Source organism: Xiphophorus maculatus, chromosome 2 (genome assembly GCF_002775205.1).
Source record: "Xiphophorus maculatus strain JP 163 A chromosome 2, X_maculatus-5.0-male, whole genome shotgun sequence".
Lineage (NCBI taxonomy): Eukaryota > Metazoa > Chordata > Actinopteri > Cyprinodontiformes > Poeciliidae > Xiphophorus > Xiphophorus maculatus.
The window spans coordinates 27,738,090-27,757,480 of NC_036444.1; the positions used below are offsets into that span (position 1 = coordinate 27,738,090).

Sequence of the window (19,391 nt, forward strand, 5' to 3'; positions counted from 1 at the left end):
ATTCCTTGACATAATTTGTTTTTTGATGATTTACGGACAAAAGGATACACTTGCAGGTAGATTTCTGCATTAAACAAAAAACTCAACTATTTGGAATAATCTGACAACTTCTATGTTTAAAACAATATTTAATATATTTATAACAACTGGGAATCATAGCTTAACTATAGTTTTCGCAGCCACTTAACCGTAATTGTTATTGTCTTAATTTTTGCTACTGTAAACATTGAAAGCTTGACGATTGTCGAGATTTGATTTTGATGCGCCCCAGCCTGGTTTTTCTGTCAATATTCAAGTGATCCTGGATGGTCATGGATTCAAATATGGAGGACGATGCCGGCAGGAAGGGAAGTACCTTCATGTTGGAGTTCATCTTGACAGATTTCAGCTGTTTCGCTCTTTTTCTACCATCCTTACTGTTTGTTTGATGAACCTGAGATTACATTTCCTTCATGTGTCTGCAATCCGGACGAATGGCTACAGTCACATGCACTTAATCCTGTTAATACTAGCAAATGTGTTCACAGACTTCATACTGAAGGTGGTTTCGTCGCTTTTACATTCGACATAGGAATCAATAATGTATCTAATTTCATAGTTATTAGGTTCCTCAGACTTTTCTCGTCTTTTCTTTCCACAGATGAGTCTGGAAATGAATCCAAACAATCCAGTTCCTTATTCTTTTTAAATAGACTGAATTTAAAAAGGGTGAAATAATATGGTGCTAACTTAAATTGTGTAGGACTGAAAATTAGATCATTTTTGCCCTTTTTTTGTTTGTTTTTGTCTTTAAAAGAGCCTCATCTTAGTCGGATTGGATGGCCAATGTTTATGAATGTACATTTTCAAGTCTTGCCACAGTTTTCTATTTAGACTGAGGTCTGGACTTTAACTAGGCCATTCTAACATACATATATGATTTGATCTAAAGCCTACCATTGCAGCTCTGGCTGTATATGTGGACTGGTTGTCCTAAACAGCTTATTTGAACCATGACTATAATGAAAAGGTCACGACTCTACTGAAGGATAAAAACAAATCTGTCTACACTACTCTATAGTATGTTGTGGTAAAGCAAATAATAAAATAAAAACATTGATTTTTAGTGTCTATTTGCTTTAGTACAGTATCTGATTGTTATGAAATGGATCACTTTTCAAGATAATAGTTTCATTGAGGTGTAAAAAGATTTTCTGTAAACTAAGCAGATTAGTGGAGATTTCTTTCTCACTGTGATAATTTCTTTATTTCTATAATATTTTGTATTTATATATTTTTTATATAATTGTTGCAGCACATTGTGGCCACTCAAAACCATGCCTTCCTGAGGTTTTTGGGGCTGTTAAAGTGATAAAAATGCTGCTATTTATTGTTTATAGAGCTCACCAATCTTCCTGATCATTTGCGTTTGGTCTCGCCGACCTCAGGGCAGCTTCGATGTGGCCTGAGCAGCTGCATCGTGAAAAGGTTCCGACTTAAGACAGAAGGTTTGTGGTTACAAATAAAGGATCGAAAATAATCTGGATCTTCACTTGACTGTTTGAACTTCGTCTGTCAGCTGTCGTCCGTTGCTGCTGATTTAAATTTATCCGCCACGTTTCATAAGACATAATAATAGTAATGAGCTCAAGTGGAAAATAATCTGCAGAAAAGGTCTGATGATGAGAAATCAAGATGCCTCTCATGTCAGCGTTGTGGTTCGGCAGAGCAGCACAGTCGAACATTTTTCCCCTTTTGGCTCACCAGTAATTACAGATGATATGACGGACGCAGACTCTCGAACAGCAAAGCAGAATCAATACACAGTCGCACGAGTCGGTGGCAGTCGGTGTCCGTGTTTGCAGTCTAACTACAATTTTTTGTGTGTCTCAGCATCTCTTCAGCTCGGTAATTCATCGAGTGTGTGTACTCTGCATCCGCTTCTTTCCATCAAAGCTGCTGCTGCCATTGTAAACATCCAATGACTCCTCTGAACAGCCTGGCGTCCTCATTTACTCATGTCAAACCCCCTGGTTTCTACATTTACGCATGCCTCATCTTTAGATGTGTTTCAGATAAAACTTCAGAGCCTCTCAAAACTATCTATACCCATTTAGCGTTTTGATTTTTTTTTTTTTGTCTCCTTACAAGAGCAAACTCCAGTGTGCTCCATCCATCCTTTGCACCCTAAGAAAACAACGGGTTGTCGCGTGGCGCCTCGCATACACAGACCTAATTAATATGTTATTAGTATGCAATCCCACTCGATTTTAATCTCTCCACACTGCTCAGTCTGGACTTTCTCCCATTGAAGTTTATTTCTCCGGTAGAATTTCAGCCAATCGGCGAACAGAAGGACAAGTTGTGAACGATGACATTGATTCTTCTGTTTTAGAATTGTAGTCTGTCTGTAGTTTTAGCAGCGGATGGCAGCGGAGGAAGTGAAAGAAGCCGTTTGGTTTCAAATATTGAGCATTATCGGTCATCTTGTTTGGCTCGGCACTTCTCTCTCTCTGCAGGGGAAGATGGTTGTTTACAGCACAAAAAAATTAGAACCGCTTACATGTCATCATGGCCAAACATTAGCGACTGGGTAAAATTTAAAACTTTCATCCAGACCCAGACAAAGCGAAGTGTAGAACGAGGTGCTACGCTAGTATTAGATCAAAGCATATTTATGTGCTAAACGCCGTCGTTGGGTCTTGTCTGCGACAGTAAATCAGCAGTTCTGCTAGATAAATGATGGCATTCACTGCGCTGACATAATGCAAGGTGGTGACCTCCGGCCTGCCCCCTTTTACGGCTGCAGGGTTGTTTTCGCAGCTCTGAAACACAGGGTCCTTATTGTTGAGCTCCTCACCCAACCTCCCCCTGGTCTCTGCCTGCCCTTCATCCATGCTTGCAAACAAAGTAAGTGGAAAACATCTTGTGTTTATCCTGATCTAACCCCCAACACCCACCTCACACACACGCACACTCCCCAAAGTGCTGCTGTTTACGTCCCCCAGCTGCCCTGTAGTCCATCACTGAGTCGTCGTATCGAGTGAGAAGTGCGTTGTGTGCAGGTTCACTCTCAAGCGTGCAATTCCTCAGTCCGTCCTTTAGGGGGCAGACATGTCCCATCTTTTAAACTTTGATGAAGGGATTCTTTCTCTCCTGGTAATTTCGACAGAAAATAAAATATATTTTTAGTCGTCACCTTATTTGCTAATTAAAATCAGTAATTGTTTTTTTTAAAATGACTGATTCTATCACAGTGCTGCACAGTGGCGCAGTTGGTAGCACTGTTGCCTTGCAGCAAGAAGGTCCTGGGTTCGATTCCCGGCCCGGGGTCTTTCTGCACGGAGTTTGCATGTTCTCCCTGTGCATGCGTGGGTTCTCTCTGGGTACTCTGGCTATTAGCATTAGTTAGTTGAAGGCATTATTATTATTATTATTATAAGAAATGATAATAATAACATAATTAAATGCACATTGAATTCAGTTGAACAAGTCCTTAGAAAACATGTTTCTTTATAGTTGCAGATGCATTTAGCAACAGTTCTGTTCAGTTTCTGGTGCCATCAGGCGATCAACTAATTCAGCTAACAAGTTTCTGTTTGACTTTTGTCAACCTCAGAAAATCACAAAATCCTTTAAGATGCTTTGTCAATTTATCTAATTTCATACTTCTTACTGAGCAATTTTTCCAGCTCTCAGTGAGTCGCCAGTCCATCCACGTGTCCCATCTGCTTGTCTGCCTTCCTTTACATTCGTAGATTGGATATGGAAAAACTGAACAGTTAACATTCCTGTTTGGATTTTAAATGACTGAGGACGTTGAAAGTTGTAGGTCTGTGCGGCGAGGTTGGCGGAAGGTGCTGCCTGATCCGTCATGCGATCCGTTTAAATGTGTCAGCCGGGCGGCACAGCTGGAGGCCATGGAGCAGGGAGAGAGAGAGGGAGGTCACAGGTCACTCATTCATCCATTAAACGTACACCACTTGGTGAATGAGCTCTGTCACCCACACACACTGGGATGTAGAGGCGTCACCATCACTTTAAACTTGAAGGCTATGACAAAAGATTATGGAGGTAAACATTTTTTGTTTCAAATTTAAGCACACATGACGGCATAAAAGCTTTTTCATTTTTAGTTAAAGTCATCATACGGTTAGAATTTCATCTCTGTGCCCAAATTTGAAATATTACCAACTGTACAACGCAGCTTATGTCCTTGTAGACGATATTTGCAGGATATTAGAAAAACATAATATGCAATGTCGGTGCATCCTGCGATAGTATGGCATTAAAAAAATGTATGATATTAAACTATATCGATGACAACAAATTTGCAATGTATTGCGCAGATCTGTTCCGTGTGCTCCAAACACTGACACGGTTTCCACCAAAAGTCACTTTGCTTGTGTTTCCACTTGGGGGCGCTGTTTCTTCTGAGCGCTTCCTTCGACAGCAAGGTCGCTGACACAAAGGGCAAAGCCACCCCATCTCGTTCATCTGCAGAGAACATAAACTGGGCAGGGTGGACACGCTCTCCTCCTGCATTTGTGTGTTTTGAGTGGACCTGATGTCCAGAGCACATTCTCTGGTGTTTTGGAGGGTTTTCGCCTGCACAGACCCCTATTTTGCCTCTGTCGCTCTCTCTCTCTTTCTCTCTCCCTCCCCAGCATCCACCGGGCGGTAAGGAGAACTAGGCCGCTTAAAGATAGCTCCCGGCAGCCTCAATGCCACCTCCCAAAATATATCTGCTCATGAGAGTCATCATCTCTCTTCCTCCCTCCCCCTCTTCCTCATCCTTCTTTTACTCCATCTCCTTTTGGAGACGGAAAGCAAGAATCGACATTGGAACTTTGTTAATCGATATTCAGCATGATCTTATTATTTATTTATTTATTTTCATGAAAATATATTTTAGAAGCTGAAGTTTGACTTTGATTGTTCCTCAGTGGAGTGACGACTTCAAGACTGAATTCATTAAGATTAGTGCGGATTTAGGAGAGAAAGCTGTAAGAATTTTCGGGCTCATCCTTTAAATAGGAAATCTATGTTGGAGGACTCTCCTTTATTCAATTTGTTGTCCAAAACTTATGAATTTACAAAATGACCTTTATGGTTGTTGTTTTTTTTTTTAAATTATTATTTCTTTGGATTCATATTTAATGCAGTACCAGTAAAATTCACTTAAGAAGAATCTAAAAACCCCTTTTACAGGAAAATGTTTACAGTTCACCAACCAAGAAACAAAGCCATACATGAAATTGATGACTAAAAAGCTGAATGCATCATCTCAAATGGACTCAATATTTTTCCTGCTGCCTGGATGGCTGCGCAGGGACCAAGACTGTAACCCCCCGCATCCCGCCCGGCCCTCCCTCTCCCATTGGCCCACATCCACAGAGAATGAGGACAATAGTTTGGCTCAGAGACATGTGTGCCTAATGTAGTCCTTTTATGTGGGAAAGAGGGACTGTATGGAAGTGGAAGTGAAAGGGGATCATTGCATTGCTGTTTTCCTTCTTTCGCGTGTCGCCCAGATCTCGCTGACTTCTGCAATGGTGACTTTCAGATGCTATTCAGGGGGGAAAAAAAATAAGTTTATGAGGGGGGAGGACCTCTGTGTGCTCTGGAAAAGTGTGGAAACATTTATATTTTCAGATATTGTCTGTGAATCCATCCATCCATTTTAGTCCATTTTAAAGTACAACTATGTCTTTTCTGACATATTTGTCAGAAAAGACCTGACAACTATGGGAATTTGAGAAAAGTATGGATTTTTCAAGATTTTTGAGCGCATAGTAACTGGATTTTGTTTTGATGGTCAAAGCTAAAAAATGCAACGCTGTTCATATTGTTATGGTTGTAATAATGAAACCTTTGAACTTCTGTCCAAAAGTAGGCCTTCTCCTTCTACCAGGACCTTTTTTTACTGCCCTCACTTTAGGGCTGGGTGATATGGACCTAAAGTTGTATTGCAGTAATTTGTAGTAATATTGTGATAACAATAAAAGTGACAACAAGAACGATGTATCACATCTTCTTTAGGTATTTGTATGGCCGTGGCTGCATGACACGGCAATCATAAATAGCCCTACCACTTTTTTGTATCAGTTGGTCACAAGGCAAGGCATTTATTAACATTTGTTTGACAGGAGTGTTTGGTTTGGAAATTAGTTGACAGTCTCCAAGTGAACCTCCCAGCGCTAGAGGAGAGAGCTTGAGAACGGCTGGGCAAAATTAGCGTTCGTAAATCGGATCAACCTTGAGCTAAATGCCGCTCGCTCTGCGGATATTGGAATAGCCAACATCCAACTCGAAACTAACCTCACTGCGGTCGGTAACACAGTAAAAACACTGGGATAAAGTTTGTTTTGGTCTGTGGCCTGTAAAGATGGCACCTAGCAACTGCGTGAGACGTAAACGCGTCACAACGCCTTACGAAGTGACGTTGGTTCCAAAGCTCTATTGGCCAATAGGAGGTGGGCATAGAAGGCAGCTCTCCTCATTAACATAAAGATGCACATGGACAAACAGAAATAGGAGAGGAGGCTTGTATGAGGAAAAGACAAAACAAAATATGTACTTTTCTTGACAAAAACGCATGTTTAGGAGAAAAGAAAAAGAAAATATATACATTTCTTGACGGAAACTCATGTGTAAGGACAAGGAAAAACTAAATACATATTTTTGCTTTTATTTCTTATGTCAGTTTTGGTCCTCCATACATGCCAACACCTTCATTGTGTTCTGTGATTGAGGCTGCCGGCAGCTAGCTGCTAATGTACCCTTGCTCCCTAGCTAGCTAGCTGGCTAGCTAGCTTTAAAAAAAAAAAATTTTTAACCTTTGTAAAGGGCACAAAGCCGGGCTCACAATTTTTACTATGCTTCATTGTAATACAGCAAGTTACCCAAACCACCCCGTATATTAATAGTTTGTTACATTTTATTCAAGGTGGCGTTGAAAAGCTCTTTAAAAGACTCGCTGTAACCAAAACATATCCCGTTTGGTGTGGCGCTCCTGAATTCTGCATCATCCCGTCCAGCCCCCCGTTTTGCATATTTCAGTTGCACATTCACACGCAACCGTACGCATACCTCTGCACAACAATATCGAGGTCAGACTGATAGACGGAGGACCCCCCTCCCATTCCCCCCTCTTCGCCGCACACCCTCTGGCTGCCTCTCTGCGAGCTGTTCAGTCATGTAGAAGCTGCCCCATCTGCCCCAAGAGATGGCGAGAATACAGCGGCAGACAGGAGACACACACACACACACACACACACACACACACACACACACCCGCGCGCATGCATGCATGTGCACAAATGCAAAGCAGGCAGAGGTGGAAGTGGGGAGAGAGGATGCCAGAACAAGAGAAGCATGATGGGGGGGGGGGGCAGTGAAGCAGATTTGTGCAGCGTTGCCCTGAGATACAGGATGTCGTAATAAGGCAATTGGAAGAGAGAGAGAGAGAGACTAAGCAAAATGGAAACAGGGGAGGAGTTTGAAGCCTCAAGGAGAAAAACACGAGTTTTCCTGTCTGTGTCACAAGCCGACACCCCTCCGCCCGAGCAGAGAGTGGGACGCTCCGCCTCGCTCTGGGCTCTGTTGTTGTGCAGAGCTGCATGCACTGGGCCTGACAGAGCCGAGCCTGACAGGAAGACCTCAAGACAGAGACATGCTGCGGACCGAGAGCCGGGAAGCTGTGTCATCATCCGGTCCGACCAGCGCCGCGGCGGGGGAGAGAGACGAGGCCAAGGCGGCGGAGAGGACGGGCAGCATCAGTGAAAGCAGGAGAAAGTGAGGGGGAGAGGCAAGGTGAAGGGAGGAAGGAAAGGGAGGGAGGAAGGAGGCTGGAGCATGAGGAGGGGCGCCTGACTGACTGACTGACTGACATTGCTGCTGCTTTCAGCTCTAAACACACAAGAGGACGCAGACCGACCCAGACAAAACCGGGCTCCGTCCTCCATCTCTTCCTTCTTCCTCTTAAAGCAAGAGGATATAGAGAAGGACGAAGAGGAGGAGGAGGAGAAGGAGGGGAGGCAGTAACCCTCTCCTCTCCTGCACTCAGACACACACAGCAGAGGCAGAGAGGAGAACAGCAGGAAAAGGAAAGAGAAAGGACAGGGAAGGGAGCGCGGCTTTGTGTTCTTCATTTCGCCGTCTCCTGCGGTCGCTCGGCCGGACAGCGGCTAACAGGCACCGCTCATGTCCGTGAACTCGGAGAAATCCTCGTCCCCTGAAAGGTAACACCTCTCTGCTGATGCTTATCTTATCACTCAACCCCCCCCCCCCCCCCCCCCCCGTGCATGCCTAATAGGTTTTTTCTAATTAAAATTATCATTATTATTTTTGGTGTTCTCAAATCTCCCACCGCCAGCATGTTTTCACTCTTCCTTTCTCTTTCTGTCTGTGCTGGTTTCTTCCATTGTTCGAGAAACAACACTGACACATAATAATACAGCCGTTCGACATCATTTAACAGTAAAATCCCATTTACACATCTCCGAGGCTCTGACCCTAACAAACAATGCACAGACAAATATATATGTGTATATATATATATATATATATATATATATATATATATATATATATATATAGTGTCTATGATGGTGGTGCACAGAGCTTACACAGCACAGAGTGTCAACACACGTCAACATCAGCTCAGCCAGCAGCACCAATGCAAGACAACAGCTCACTACATGACGCACCAGAATGCATGCTGTTTCTGATCATCATATATCAGCTTTAAAATGCTTCGGCCAATCAGATGAGGTATGTTCCTATGATAAAAGAGCCAACCTTGATGTAGCATGCTCTCCTGTCTGTCTCATCATCCAGCATCATGACCGTGCATAAGCCAGAATGAGATTCTAACGGTGTGAAAGAAGACCTTGAGTTAAATAAATAAGTAAAATATCACCATTTTACCAGTATTTACTCACAGCTTCAAACTGCTTCAAATCAGCAGTTATTTCCACTGCTGCTAAAACAGTAACACTAGTTCGAATAATGTGAATTATACCATTTGTTTTTACTTTGATTTTAATCGAAAGCAAAGTTTTAACTTTAAGGGACGGGCAATATGGCCTTAAAATTTCATTTCTTGGTATTCATGGCGGTGTCTATGGTAGTGGTTTTAGAGCGCTTTCTATGAGTTCTTGCGCTGCATAGAATCAGAGTCTTTATCCAGCTGGATACCTCAATACTCAAGTTTGACCAAGTAGTGCACGCATGCTGCTTACAATCATTTCTATATGAGAATTACATATTGTTGGCCTCATAGCGCAATTGCCTAAGTAATTTTTTGGCCAAGTTGAGATAACTGCATAATATTGATCTCCTTACACTGCTACATCACCCTGCCTAATTGTCTATGTCCTCAGCACGTCAGAACACTGGTTATAGTCTAAAATCAATATTTTTCCATGTGTTTTTATTTGTTTCCATATGTTATCCCTGTCTTTTCTTGTTTTCTAACTGAAAACGTTAAAATATGACTTGGGCAATTATGCTAATGACATTTATTGATGCTCTCATGGAAACGATTGCAAAAACAGTGCAAACTGCAGAGGTCACAATCCCATGCATACTGTCAGCTTCTCTTGTTTGCAAATATTAATGATTATAGTTTCATGGTCACAATATATAAATGTTCAAATCAGAAAGAAAAAAGCAGCAAATAAAGCTTAAAATTCCTTTTAAGTCCTATTTGACATACGTAGCATTTTTATAGCAACAGTAGGTAACAAAGCTACTTTATTCTATAAAATGACAACGTGCCTAGAAAACATAATGCTGTCCTTTTAACAGATTTTGTCAATTTGTCTGACTGTTGGTAGTGATCAGAGTTTATCAGATTTAATAACCTGCTTTTGAAAACGCTCCATATCTGTTAAGGTATCGATTATTATTGTTACTTGTAGGTAGTTGGTTAGTCAAGCGACCTGCTCAGGTAGCCATCTTGCAATCCACTACTTATCATGAACTGCGGCTTGTAGTTTGCTAGCCTGGCCATTGCCTTCCTACGCAATGCCACTCTATTCTAATCTCTCTTCACTGCTCTATGTGGGATTTCTCCCATTGTGTTGGATTTCTCCAGTAGAATTTCATCCGGGCCGAGGATCCAGACCCGATACAAAGTGAAGTGTAGAGCAAAGGACTGGTTTGTATCAGGCTAGTAGCTTGAACAATTGTAGCGTTGGGTCCACACCATGAAGTCTGTGCTTTTGAGAATGTTTCCAAAGAGGTCGATTAGTTTTTCTTGCGAGAGAAAAGTATAGTCGCCTTGTTTTAGCCAGCTGATGGAAAGTTTACAGTGAAACATGGGGCAGGTGGACAGTGGTATGTTTTCAGCGTTTTTGACGCGTCACATGTGCTTTAAAGATGACGACTGATGCCAATCAATTGATTAATGACGTTGCCAGAGAAACCTTTGCTGACTCAGCGAATGTTAGCCTCAGTATGTCGAGCCATAGACTGGACACGGTAGAGAAGAAGTTACTCATCCGAGTCTGATTGCTAAATAAAGATCATTGTCCTCTTGAATAATTTGGATCCACTCATGCAGCCTCAAGTGATCAAAGTCAGGTTGTCCACACATCCTTAAGAAGTCTCAAATTCATGTATCTAAAATTAAGGCCTTAAAATGTCTTGAATTCATTTTAAAAATTGTACTTTGACTTTAGTTAATCAATGACCTTCAGTTTATGTTGTAGAGGCGGTACTAGCCAACTAGCTAGCTTTTTTGCGTCTCTCCTGAGTAAGCGTAAATTTACCGCCAGTTGGCCGGACGACGTTCTGTCCTGATGCAGGTCTTAAGAGCCTTAAGTTTGAGTTTGTGAAACCTGCAGAAACCCTGAAAAAGAAAGGTTTTCTTTCATTTTTACAAGCAAATCATTATTAAAAAAAAAAAAGACACCCCATCAACGTTGCTGCGTAAGCTTTCTGTTTGCTCATCTTCTTGGGTCAGTGGACCTAAAAAATCGAGCCTGAAATATGTGATGTGTGCAGAGTCTCCTGACTTAATTCAACAGAAACCCATGTTCATTCAGATTTAATCAGGCAAACCTCCACGTTCCTAAATTGGCGTGCAGAAGGAGCTTGATTGGACGGGTACCGGAGGGCGAGGACCCGGCAGACCGGATGACTCGGGTAGCCGCTGACGCTGATGCTGCGGCGCGTTTTTACGACCTGAAAATGCTGCTGCCATCCACACGGCCCTGTGCCAAAGACCCCCAAATTGGCACGCTTCAGCACATGCTGCAGTGGGTGCACAGATACGCCAAAAGTAAATGGGCACTAACAATACCAAATATGATTACACAGACAGTTGGGTGCAGAGGAGAGTGGCACTATGAAGCAGAGGGCACATGCGTCCCGTAAAAAGACCGTGTGTAGATTAGGACAAAGAAAATAGGATCTCTAATCCTCGGCACTTGCATGTCGGCTGTGTGTCAGTTTCTTTGTGGTCATATTTATGGATTTCATCACTCAGCTTGCTTAATCCTTCACCTATTGTCTGGCTTAGCGCGATCTGTAATTAAGAATACCGTCGCGTGGCAGTTAACAACTAAAGGAGACACTTGTATGCACCACTGCCCCCTTTTTTTTTTAACTCCACCTGCACCTCAAATGACCCCTGTAGTTAGTTCGCATTCAGACAGTCTCTTAGAGAAATTTGTGTTTACGTACGTCTCAGAATTTGCGTTTAAATGTGTAATTATTTTCACCTCGGTTATAAAGTTTTGGTTTGACGAGAAAACTCCCAGAATATTTACGTTTGGCAAAAGACGTTTTACAAAGAAATAATTTATGAAGTTTCAAATCGCCTTCCGGTAAACTAAAACGGAAATGAACTGTAATCATTTAGGCAATTTAAATGTGACACTTTATAAGAAAACCATCTTTCTTCTTCTGCTTCCGTGATTTGAAAAAGTATGTGTTCTTATTGTACTTGCTCACATTTTGTCATGTTATGCACACAAACTTGAATCCGTTTTGCAAGGATTTTATGTGACAGACCAGAATCCTCAGTGCAGGAATTTGTATTTTGCTAATTAATAGATAAACTACAGTGGAAACAATTGCTTTGGGTAACTCTAAATAAAATCCAGTAAGACAAGAGGCCTTAAAAAATCAGTTTATATTTAGTTTTTTTCACTTCAAAATTACTTGGGAAAATCTACGAAGTGTGGTGTGCATTTGTATCGTGCAACATGTACTCTGCTACCCTTAAATAAAATCCAGATCAACAAATTGTGTACAGAGGTCAGTGCAGAAATGATTGATCAGATTAGTCTTGATAAATCTGATCAATCTGATGATGGATTATTGAAATGATTGTCAATTAATTTAGCAATTAATTCATAATTAATGGGAGAATACACACTGAAAAAAAGCCTTTTGCTGAAAGAACAACATATTCAGAGCAATAACGAAGTCAAAACTGTGCAAAATATATATGATTTGTTTTTAAGATGGGGGGGGGGAACTTAATTTGTAAATATGTTCTACTCAGAACTAGTCAAGTTACATAGTTTGAACTTCACCCAGTTGAAATTATGCACAAAAAACCAACTCCTATCAAGCACATTTTGCTATCCAAATTTGGTTAATCTGAAAAATAATCAACAGATTAGCCCTACACTGTACTGCTGGAACGTCGAGCAGAAAGGGTTGAGCTTTTCACTTTTGCATAAAAAAGGTTCAAGTGGTAAAATGAAAAATCTCCAGAATGTGCCAATTTTTAAAAATTTGATTAATCTTCGGAATAATCAATCAAATAATCGATTAAAGAAAAAATAATCGTTAGTTGCAGCCCCCATACATATTCTCTTTCCTCTTTGTAATTTTTTGAGCTACTTGTGTTTGTCTCTGTTATGATCTGACCACGTCTAGGGGTGGTCAGATCATAACATGAAAGGTCACTCCTCGTCCCATCCCAAGCAGCCAACACACACAAAGTTAAACATTTTAACAGTGATATTTATTAATATATATATATATATATATATATATATATATATATATATATATATATATATATATATATATATATATATATATGTATGTCTTTGATTTAGATATGACAAAATGGAGCATATAACTTCAGAATGAGCTAGTGCCAAAACAACAAACAAAAGAAGCTGTCTGAATAACAATCAACTTACCTAACTGAAAATAAATAAACCAAATGACAAAAACTTACCTCCCTAACTAAAAAAACAGGAAAGAACTAAGGTAACATAAATGGCAGCTCACTCCTACAAACTCCAAACCAAGATGTTTAACAAACAGAGCAAACAGTGTGGCCGGTTGAGATGAGCAGAGGAGGGATCTTTCAGGAAGTCCACGTCAGCAGCTTTTATACTCGTCACGTCCGGGAAGCCACCAATCGGACGTCCCCCTTCGTCTCCTCCATTTAATGACCCCAGTCGTAACGGTCTCACAAAATAAACTTTAAAAAAAAACATTGAGGTTTTGGGTTGCATTGTGACAAATGTGGGCACTTTTAATCGGTAGGCATAGGCCTGTCCCGATAAACAATAAATCAATTAATCGCACAATAAATTAAAATTATTGACGTCATTTTAATTATTGGCCTTATCGTTTCTTCCGGCCTTTTTCTCTTCCTGTTGATGACACTGAATGAAAAAAGGCCCAACTTTGGCGCTCCCCAATCTTAGAACGGCCAACGTTCAAAATCATGTAACATGAACTATTGCATCAGGTAGTCGATGTGCCCATCTTTGCTATTTAAAATCTAATTATTACTGAAGGGCAACATAATATACAGACTTCATAATCTGCACTCTTTTGGTTGAATGCAGTATTTATTTCCACTTTGGCTTTATGTTTAGTTTTTATCAAGTACATTTATTGTTAATGGAGACTGAGAATCCATTTTATTTTAGTTTTTTGTTGTTTGGTTTATTTTGTTTATCAGCTCCAGTGTTAAATATTCTTTTGAAAATAAAGTGTATCTATCTTTGGCAGGAAATCGCATGCAATATTACGCCATTTCCATTAAATCAGTGTGAAAAGGTCTTCAAACAATATTATCGTTGATCGCAATAATTTTTGAGACAATTAATCGCTCAGCAAAAGTTGTTATCGTGACAGGCCGAGGTAGGCATATTTTCTGCAAGGTATTGTGTGATAGAAAAACACTTGCTGCTGGAATGTTATGTAGAAAAAAAAGTATATTTTCCCCTCCTTCTAGGTATGGTGGAATATAATTATGACAAATAATCTGCTATATTTTAACATTTAATCCAAAATAATTTTGTCTTTTGTTCCTGTTTTCTGTGGCTTTCTGCTCTGAAAATGAAATGGTTCTAAGCGCTGTCTGTGTAACACCATCTGAAACCTGGCCGGCGTGCGCACAAGCAGACACAAACACATCCGTGCCCAGTTCAGCAGAGCTTCGTTTGTGCTGAGGCATGTTTGTCCACAATACAATGATGTGTGTGAGAATGTCTGTGTGTGTGTTAAACCAAATGGATGGGCAAGTTGGGCCCGAAAAGGGCAAGATGTGGCGCAGAGACAAATGCCTTTCAAGCGATCGCATCAGGAAGACGATCCTTGTTGTGTAACCCGGCACTCGAAGACGGACGGAGGACAATGTGTGTGTGTGTGTGTGTGTGTGAGGATGTGTGTGTTTGTGAATGGATTTTTGAAGTGCTCGGCGTAAGCGGCTTCTTTTGACATGCATGTCATTTTAGATTATAACCTCCTGCTCCTTGATGGAGGGTTTATGTCCTTTGAAGAGTCTTAGACTAAGAATTAAGAGAGTCATGCTAAACATCCGAAGGTCAAAAGTTTGCAGGTTTTGCTGCAAAGCGAGGGTGCAGCTCTCGTGGTGTTATTGATGGATTGAGAAGGAGCTCTTAATGCTGTTGATCTGGTGACATTGTGCTCTTAAGCAGCGTGTTTGTACTCTCTAGTGCTTATATTTGGAAATATGATGGGATGTAGTCTATATATTTCATATAGTTTCAGAATACCGGTGTACAGTACCTTGAAAATATGTTAATAGTCCTGTTGTTTGTTTTAGTCCTGTTTTTTTTTTTATAGGAATCTGTGCAATAGTGCAACACAAAGAGAATATTTGTGAATTGAAAGTAAAAAAATGAAAATGTCTTATTCTGAATTAATTTTGTTTTACCCACCAAGTAATGAAGGAAAGATTAAATATTTTAATAAAACACCTTTGAAAATACATGAATAAATAGTTAACACATTTTGATTGATCAGTTACTGGTGTTAAATAAAAAAACAAAAACTGACAGCATTATTGTGAATGTTATTTTTTACTATTTTTCTCAACTGTTGCGTCAATAAATATCAGTAAATAAAAAAATTAGGTGGCGTCTTGAAGAAGCCATTTCAAATGTGAATGTTTTTCAGAAACAGTATAATTTTTTGAGACATGCCATTCTAAGAAGTTATAAATAGCTGGGGGTGCTGTGGTGGCGCAGGGGTTAAGCACAACCCACATATGGAGGCCTTAGTCCTGGATGTGATGGGAATCACACAGTTGGTGGCAACTAGACACCATGTAAGCAACGCAGCTGTTGCCATGGCGATACCTCTGAGGTGCGTTCAAGTGATTGGTATTTGGGCACCTGATCTGCAGTGTGCCGCCCTCCCTCGTTGGGGTGTTGGTGACAATGAGGTCAAAGGTCACACTTCAATCGTTGGGTGTGAAAAATGTATTAAAGGACATCAGCACGATCCTATTAAGAAGAGTTATTAGTTACTGTTTCCTGTTTATGCTGCCTTTTCAAGGTACTGGCAGAGGAATTATATAAAGCAAAATGTGTTTTATATAAAGAAACGGGATGAAAAAACCTTTTCTGCTTTACATTTGGAGTCCAATCCGTAGACTCAATAGGTTAGCAGCATTTTATGTATTTCAGGAATATTAAACCACTCACTCTGTCCTCGTCTCAGCTTTTCTATTCCTGTTGATATATTTTGTTTTGTTTTATTTTTCATTATTGACATTGGTAAAGTTAATAGTTTATGTGGCATGGTTCAAGTGTAAACATGTAGTATTATAATAATGTTACAATAACAAACTTTAATTTGGGTGTTTTCCTGCATCCTTTATATGATTGAACTGATTTATCCACTGTATGTTTTTAGCACCATACAGATGCAGTCATAAGGTCTTGATGCACTCATCAGATGTGGATGCATTCATTTTCAGCAGGCTTTAAATGGAGACCATCCCAAAAGTTTATTGTTAGCTTCAGAAACCAAGTTTGTTTGGACTCGGTTTCACCGAATAGAGTCCAAGTTTCAATCACCCAACACCCTTTCCATCCATGTTGGCATAAAACTTTGTTTTATAACAACTTGTTAAACTATTCACTGGTGTTTTGTTGTGTTCCAGTTTATAATGGTCTTGGTTATGTTTGGGGTTTTCCTTGGATGTCGTAACCACTTTCCTTTAATCTGAGTGGGATAGTTGGAGTTTTTTGGAAGTGAGCTGCTCTTCTTCTTCCTCCTCCACCAGATCCACCGCCACTGCTTCCACAATGAAACGATTTGAAATTTCCTCCATTTTCTCATCCTCACCATATCTTCCACTATTTAATATCTTGAATGTGTGACGGGGAAAATCCACAACAACCCCTAAAATGTGCCACCAATCCTTGTTTTAACAATTCAGCGGTCTATAACCAATACACATCCAAAAAAAGGACATTATTAGAAAAGAAAAAAAAAAAATTCAAATGAGTGTATGTAAACTTGAAAGCTGTGTACCTCCAGCTTAAAATACATATTCTGAAGGAGAAAATACCTAACCTCTTTGAATCCCTATTCTTCTATTTCAACTCCTCTGATGTGGGTTGGGTATTTAGCTTGCAGCAAGGGCCTTTCTCATTAGTTCACAGCTATCTGCTAGTGTTCCTGGAATGGACTTTCCACTGTAAGATATACTTGGCTGAAACAGGAAATTGAGAGAGAGAGAGAGTGAGCAAGCAGGGGTGGAGGAGATCGTTTTGGGATGGGAAAAAGGGGAACATGGCACAGCGATCGGCCTGTAAGAGGTTTGGTCCCACTGAGGAATTATTAAGAGATGGGCGATAAAGTGGGAAGAGGAAATATGTAAGACCCACATAGAGCGTGGAGAAAAGGAAAGGAGAAACCTCTGGAGAAACAATAGACGGAGATAAAAGTCGGAAGAGGGAACGGGAAAACAAGGCAAAGACGAAGAGAGCGAGGGAAGATGGAGGGAGAAGATAGATGGCCCTCTGCAGACCTGCGCAGTGTGGTGGTGGGTAACGCGAGGTCAGCGGCGGACCGGCCAGAACCGATGCTGCAGCAGCGAGGCGGTGGAATGATAATGGCCTGTTTATGTTTGTGGGGAGCCATTTGTTTGCTTGTGTGGCTATGCATATGCCTGTGTGTAAAAAGATAACCTATTCTGAAGACACCTCTACACTCAGACTAACAAACACTACAGAAGCATGTGCGTCCTCACAGCTGTTATTTTCAACACTAAGCCCAGTAGGACCAGGTATCCCCCCGTTTGCTGCCCAACTGGGCGTCGCATTCATCTGTTGTATCTGAAAACCCTGTTAGACTTCCTGCAGTATGCTCCAAATTGTGTGTGTGTGTGTGATGTATTTTCTCCCACATTAGCTCAGAGTGGGTGGGGTTTCCTTAGCTTTGATTGTGCCAGCTCAACATGCTCTCTCACACCAATTCCTCGTGTTTGACAGCCGTGACATGGCCTCCATGTGTGGCATTTGTGATATTTAACTCGGTGTTCTTTGCTAATGGTTCAGCTTTCATCTTCTACAAGAAGTCTGTTCTTAGTGTTTAACAGCGGTTTCCGATCTCTGGTTTTTGCAAACTCACTTAAAGAATTATCTTTAAGAGAATCCCAACACGACCTTTCCCTGTACATAAAACCAAAACCTGGTTCTTCTGGATGGTGGACAGGGTGTTCCTCAAAAATGCTAGATTTTACAGTTTCACGTTGTTGCCAGAAATAAGCTTATTATTATTTCTAAAATGCTATTCCAGGGCATTTTTGCTACTGAACTGCAGGTGTTGGGAACTTCATAGTTGTACACAAAGCACTCCAGCTTTATTCTTGGTTTTGGAGCAACAAGCTCTTCTGACATTTACACATGATTTCTTACTAACTACATGCATATTCATTTGCAAGTCTGATCTGAGAATAACTAATTTCGAAATACTGATGTAATTCTGCGCCACTGTCTGTGCAGCTCGACATTTTTCCAGAAAAACGCTTTTATTTCGATAAAGAAATGTGACTGATGGATTGTAGCAGCTGCATCACAGCTGATATTTGGACTGACAGTATGGTCAGCTTATTTGTCACAGAACAGTGTAGTTTTAGATCCTGTTATGCTGTTTTTCTGTATTGTTGTGGCTCAGAGGTTTGTTTACTTGAAGCAGCTTGTGGTTCCTAGATTTAACTTTAGTGAGTGCGTGCAAACTGAGAATAAACATCCTGCTTTTGACATTATGAAGCGACTTATTTGTGTTCTTGCGAGTGTACTTGTGTTTAAAAATACCCAAGTGCAGTTGCGGATTTGTAAAAGAAACTCAATAATAATAAGTAAAGTGGTCATTCCATTCGGAAGACTGGAAGATTAATACCTAAACAACAACTATAAAGTCTGTTTAAAAAAAAGCAATCATAAAAAAAACCCAAACTAACATAAATCAACAATGCTAAGCCTGGTAGGGGCACAAGTAAAGCCTGGTGGCCCGCCAGGCTTATAATACACTGAGGCATGACTGTCTTGACATACTGACAGCTTAATATCAGGGCAGAGACAATATTTCACCTCTTTTTATTTTTAAATCCTTCATGCAGGTGATGATGCCTATTAAAACACTTCTGGTAGCATTTCGATGCTGAATGTGAAATGCTTGGCGCGCACCTTCATCTTTGTATCTTCAGTTGATGAAGCTGGATCCGCGTTGGTGTTTGTAGCTCTGCTGAGGTGGTGCGTTTAGCATGTGGGTGTCGCAGCTCCATGTGACTGCTGCTGGAATTTAGAGCTGGGTCCATCTTGTCCGTCCACTGCTGTGGACTGAACCGGAGAGCGGGCAGCCGTGTTTTCTGCTCCGCCGTCCTCTTCTCTTCCCTGTCATATGGCGTTAAACTCAAGCTTGGACACCAAGAAGAGATGGGGGCTGGCTCTGTGTGTCCTTCGTCTGCGTCACAGGGCCCTCCGAATCAGGTAGACGTCGAGTTGTCGTCAGTCCGTGTGGATTCTAGTTTTACCAGTCAGGACTTGCTTCAGTATTTATATAAAAGGGTTTCTCTGCATAGATTAATGCATTTCCTTGAAAAGAACATCCAGTTTAAAGGCTACAACCATATAGAAGCTTATTAAAGGAATAACTTTCTAAAT

At 40.8% G+C, this 19,391-nt stretch overlaps 1 protein-coding gene across 5 annotated transcripts in view; it reads left to right on the forward strand.

Annotated features, from left to right (window-relative positions):
* LOC102225031 (SRSF protein kinase 2-like) overlaps positions 1–19,391 on the forward strand; it is a 68,064-nt gene that overhangs the window by 8,980 nt on the left and 39,693 nt on the right. For 2 of the 5 annotated variants that reach the window (XM_023349666.1, XM_023349661.1), the window contains exon 1: positions 19,114–19,217. The exons of 2 other annotated variants lie outside the window; for them this stretch is intronic. In XM_023349666.1, the coding sequence (XP_023205434.1) occupies positions 19,129–19,217 (89 nt within the window). In that variant the 5' untranslated portion in view covers positions 19,114–19,128. Of the gene's footprint in view, positions 1–7,505; positions 8,223–19,113; positions 19,218–19,391 lie in introns of those variants that run through there. One more of the 5 variants, XM_023349689.1, reaches the window with a different exon arrangement.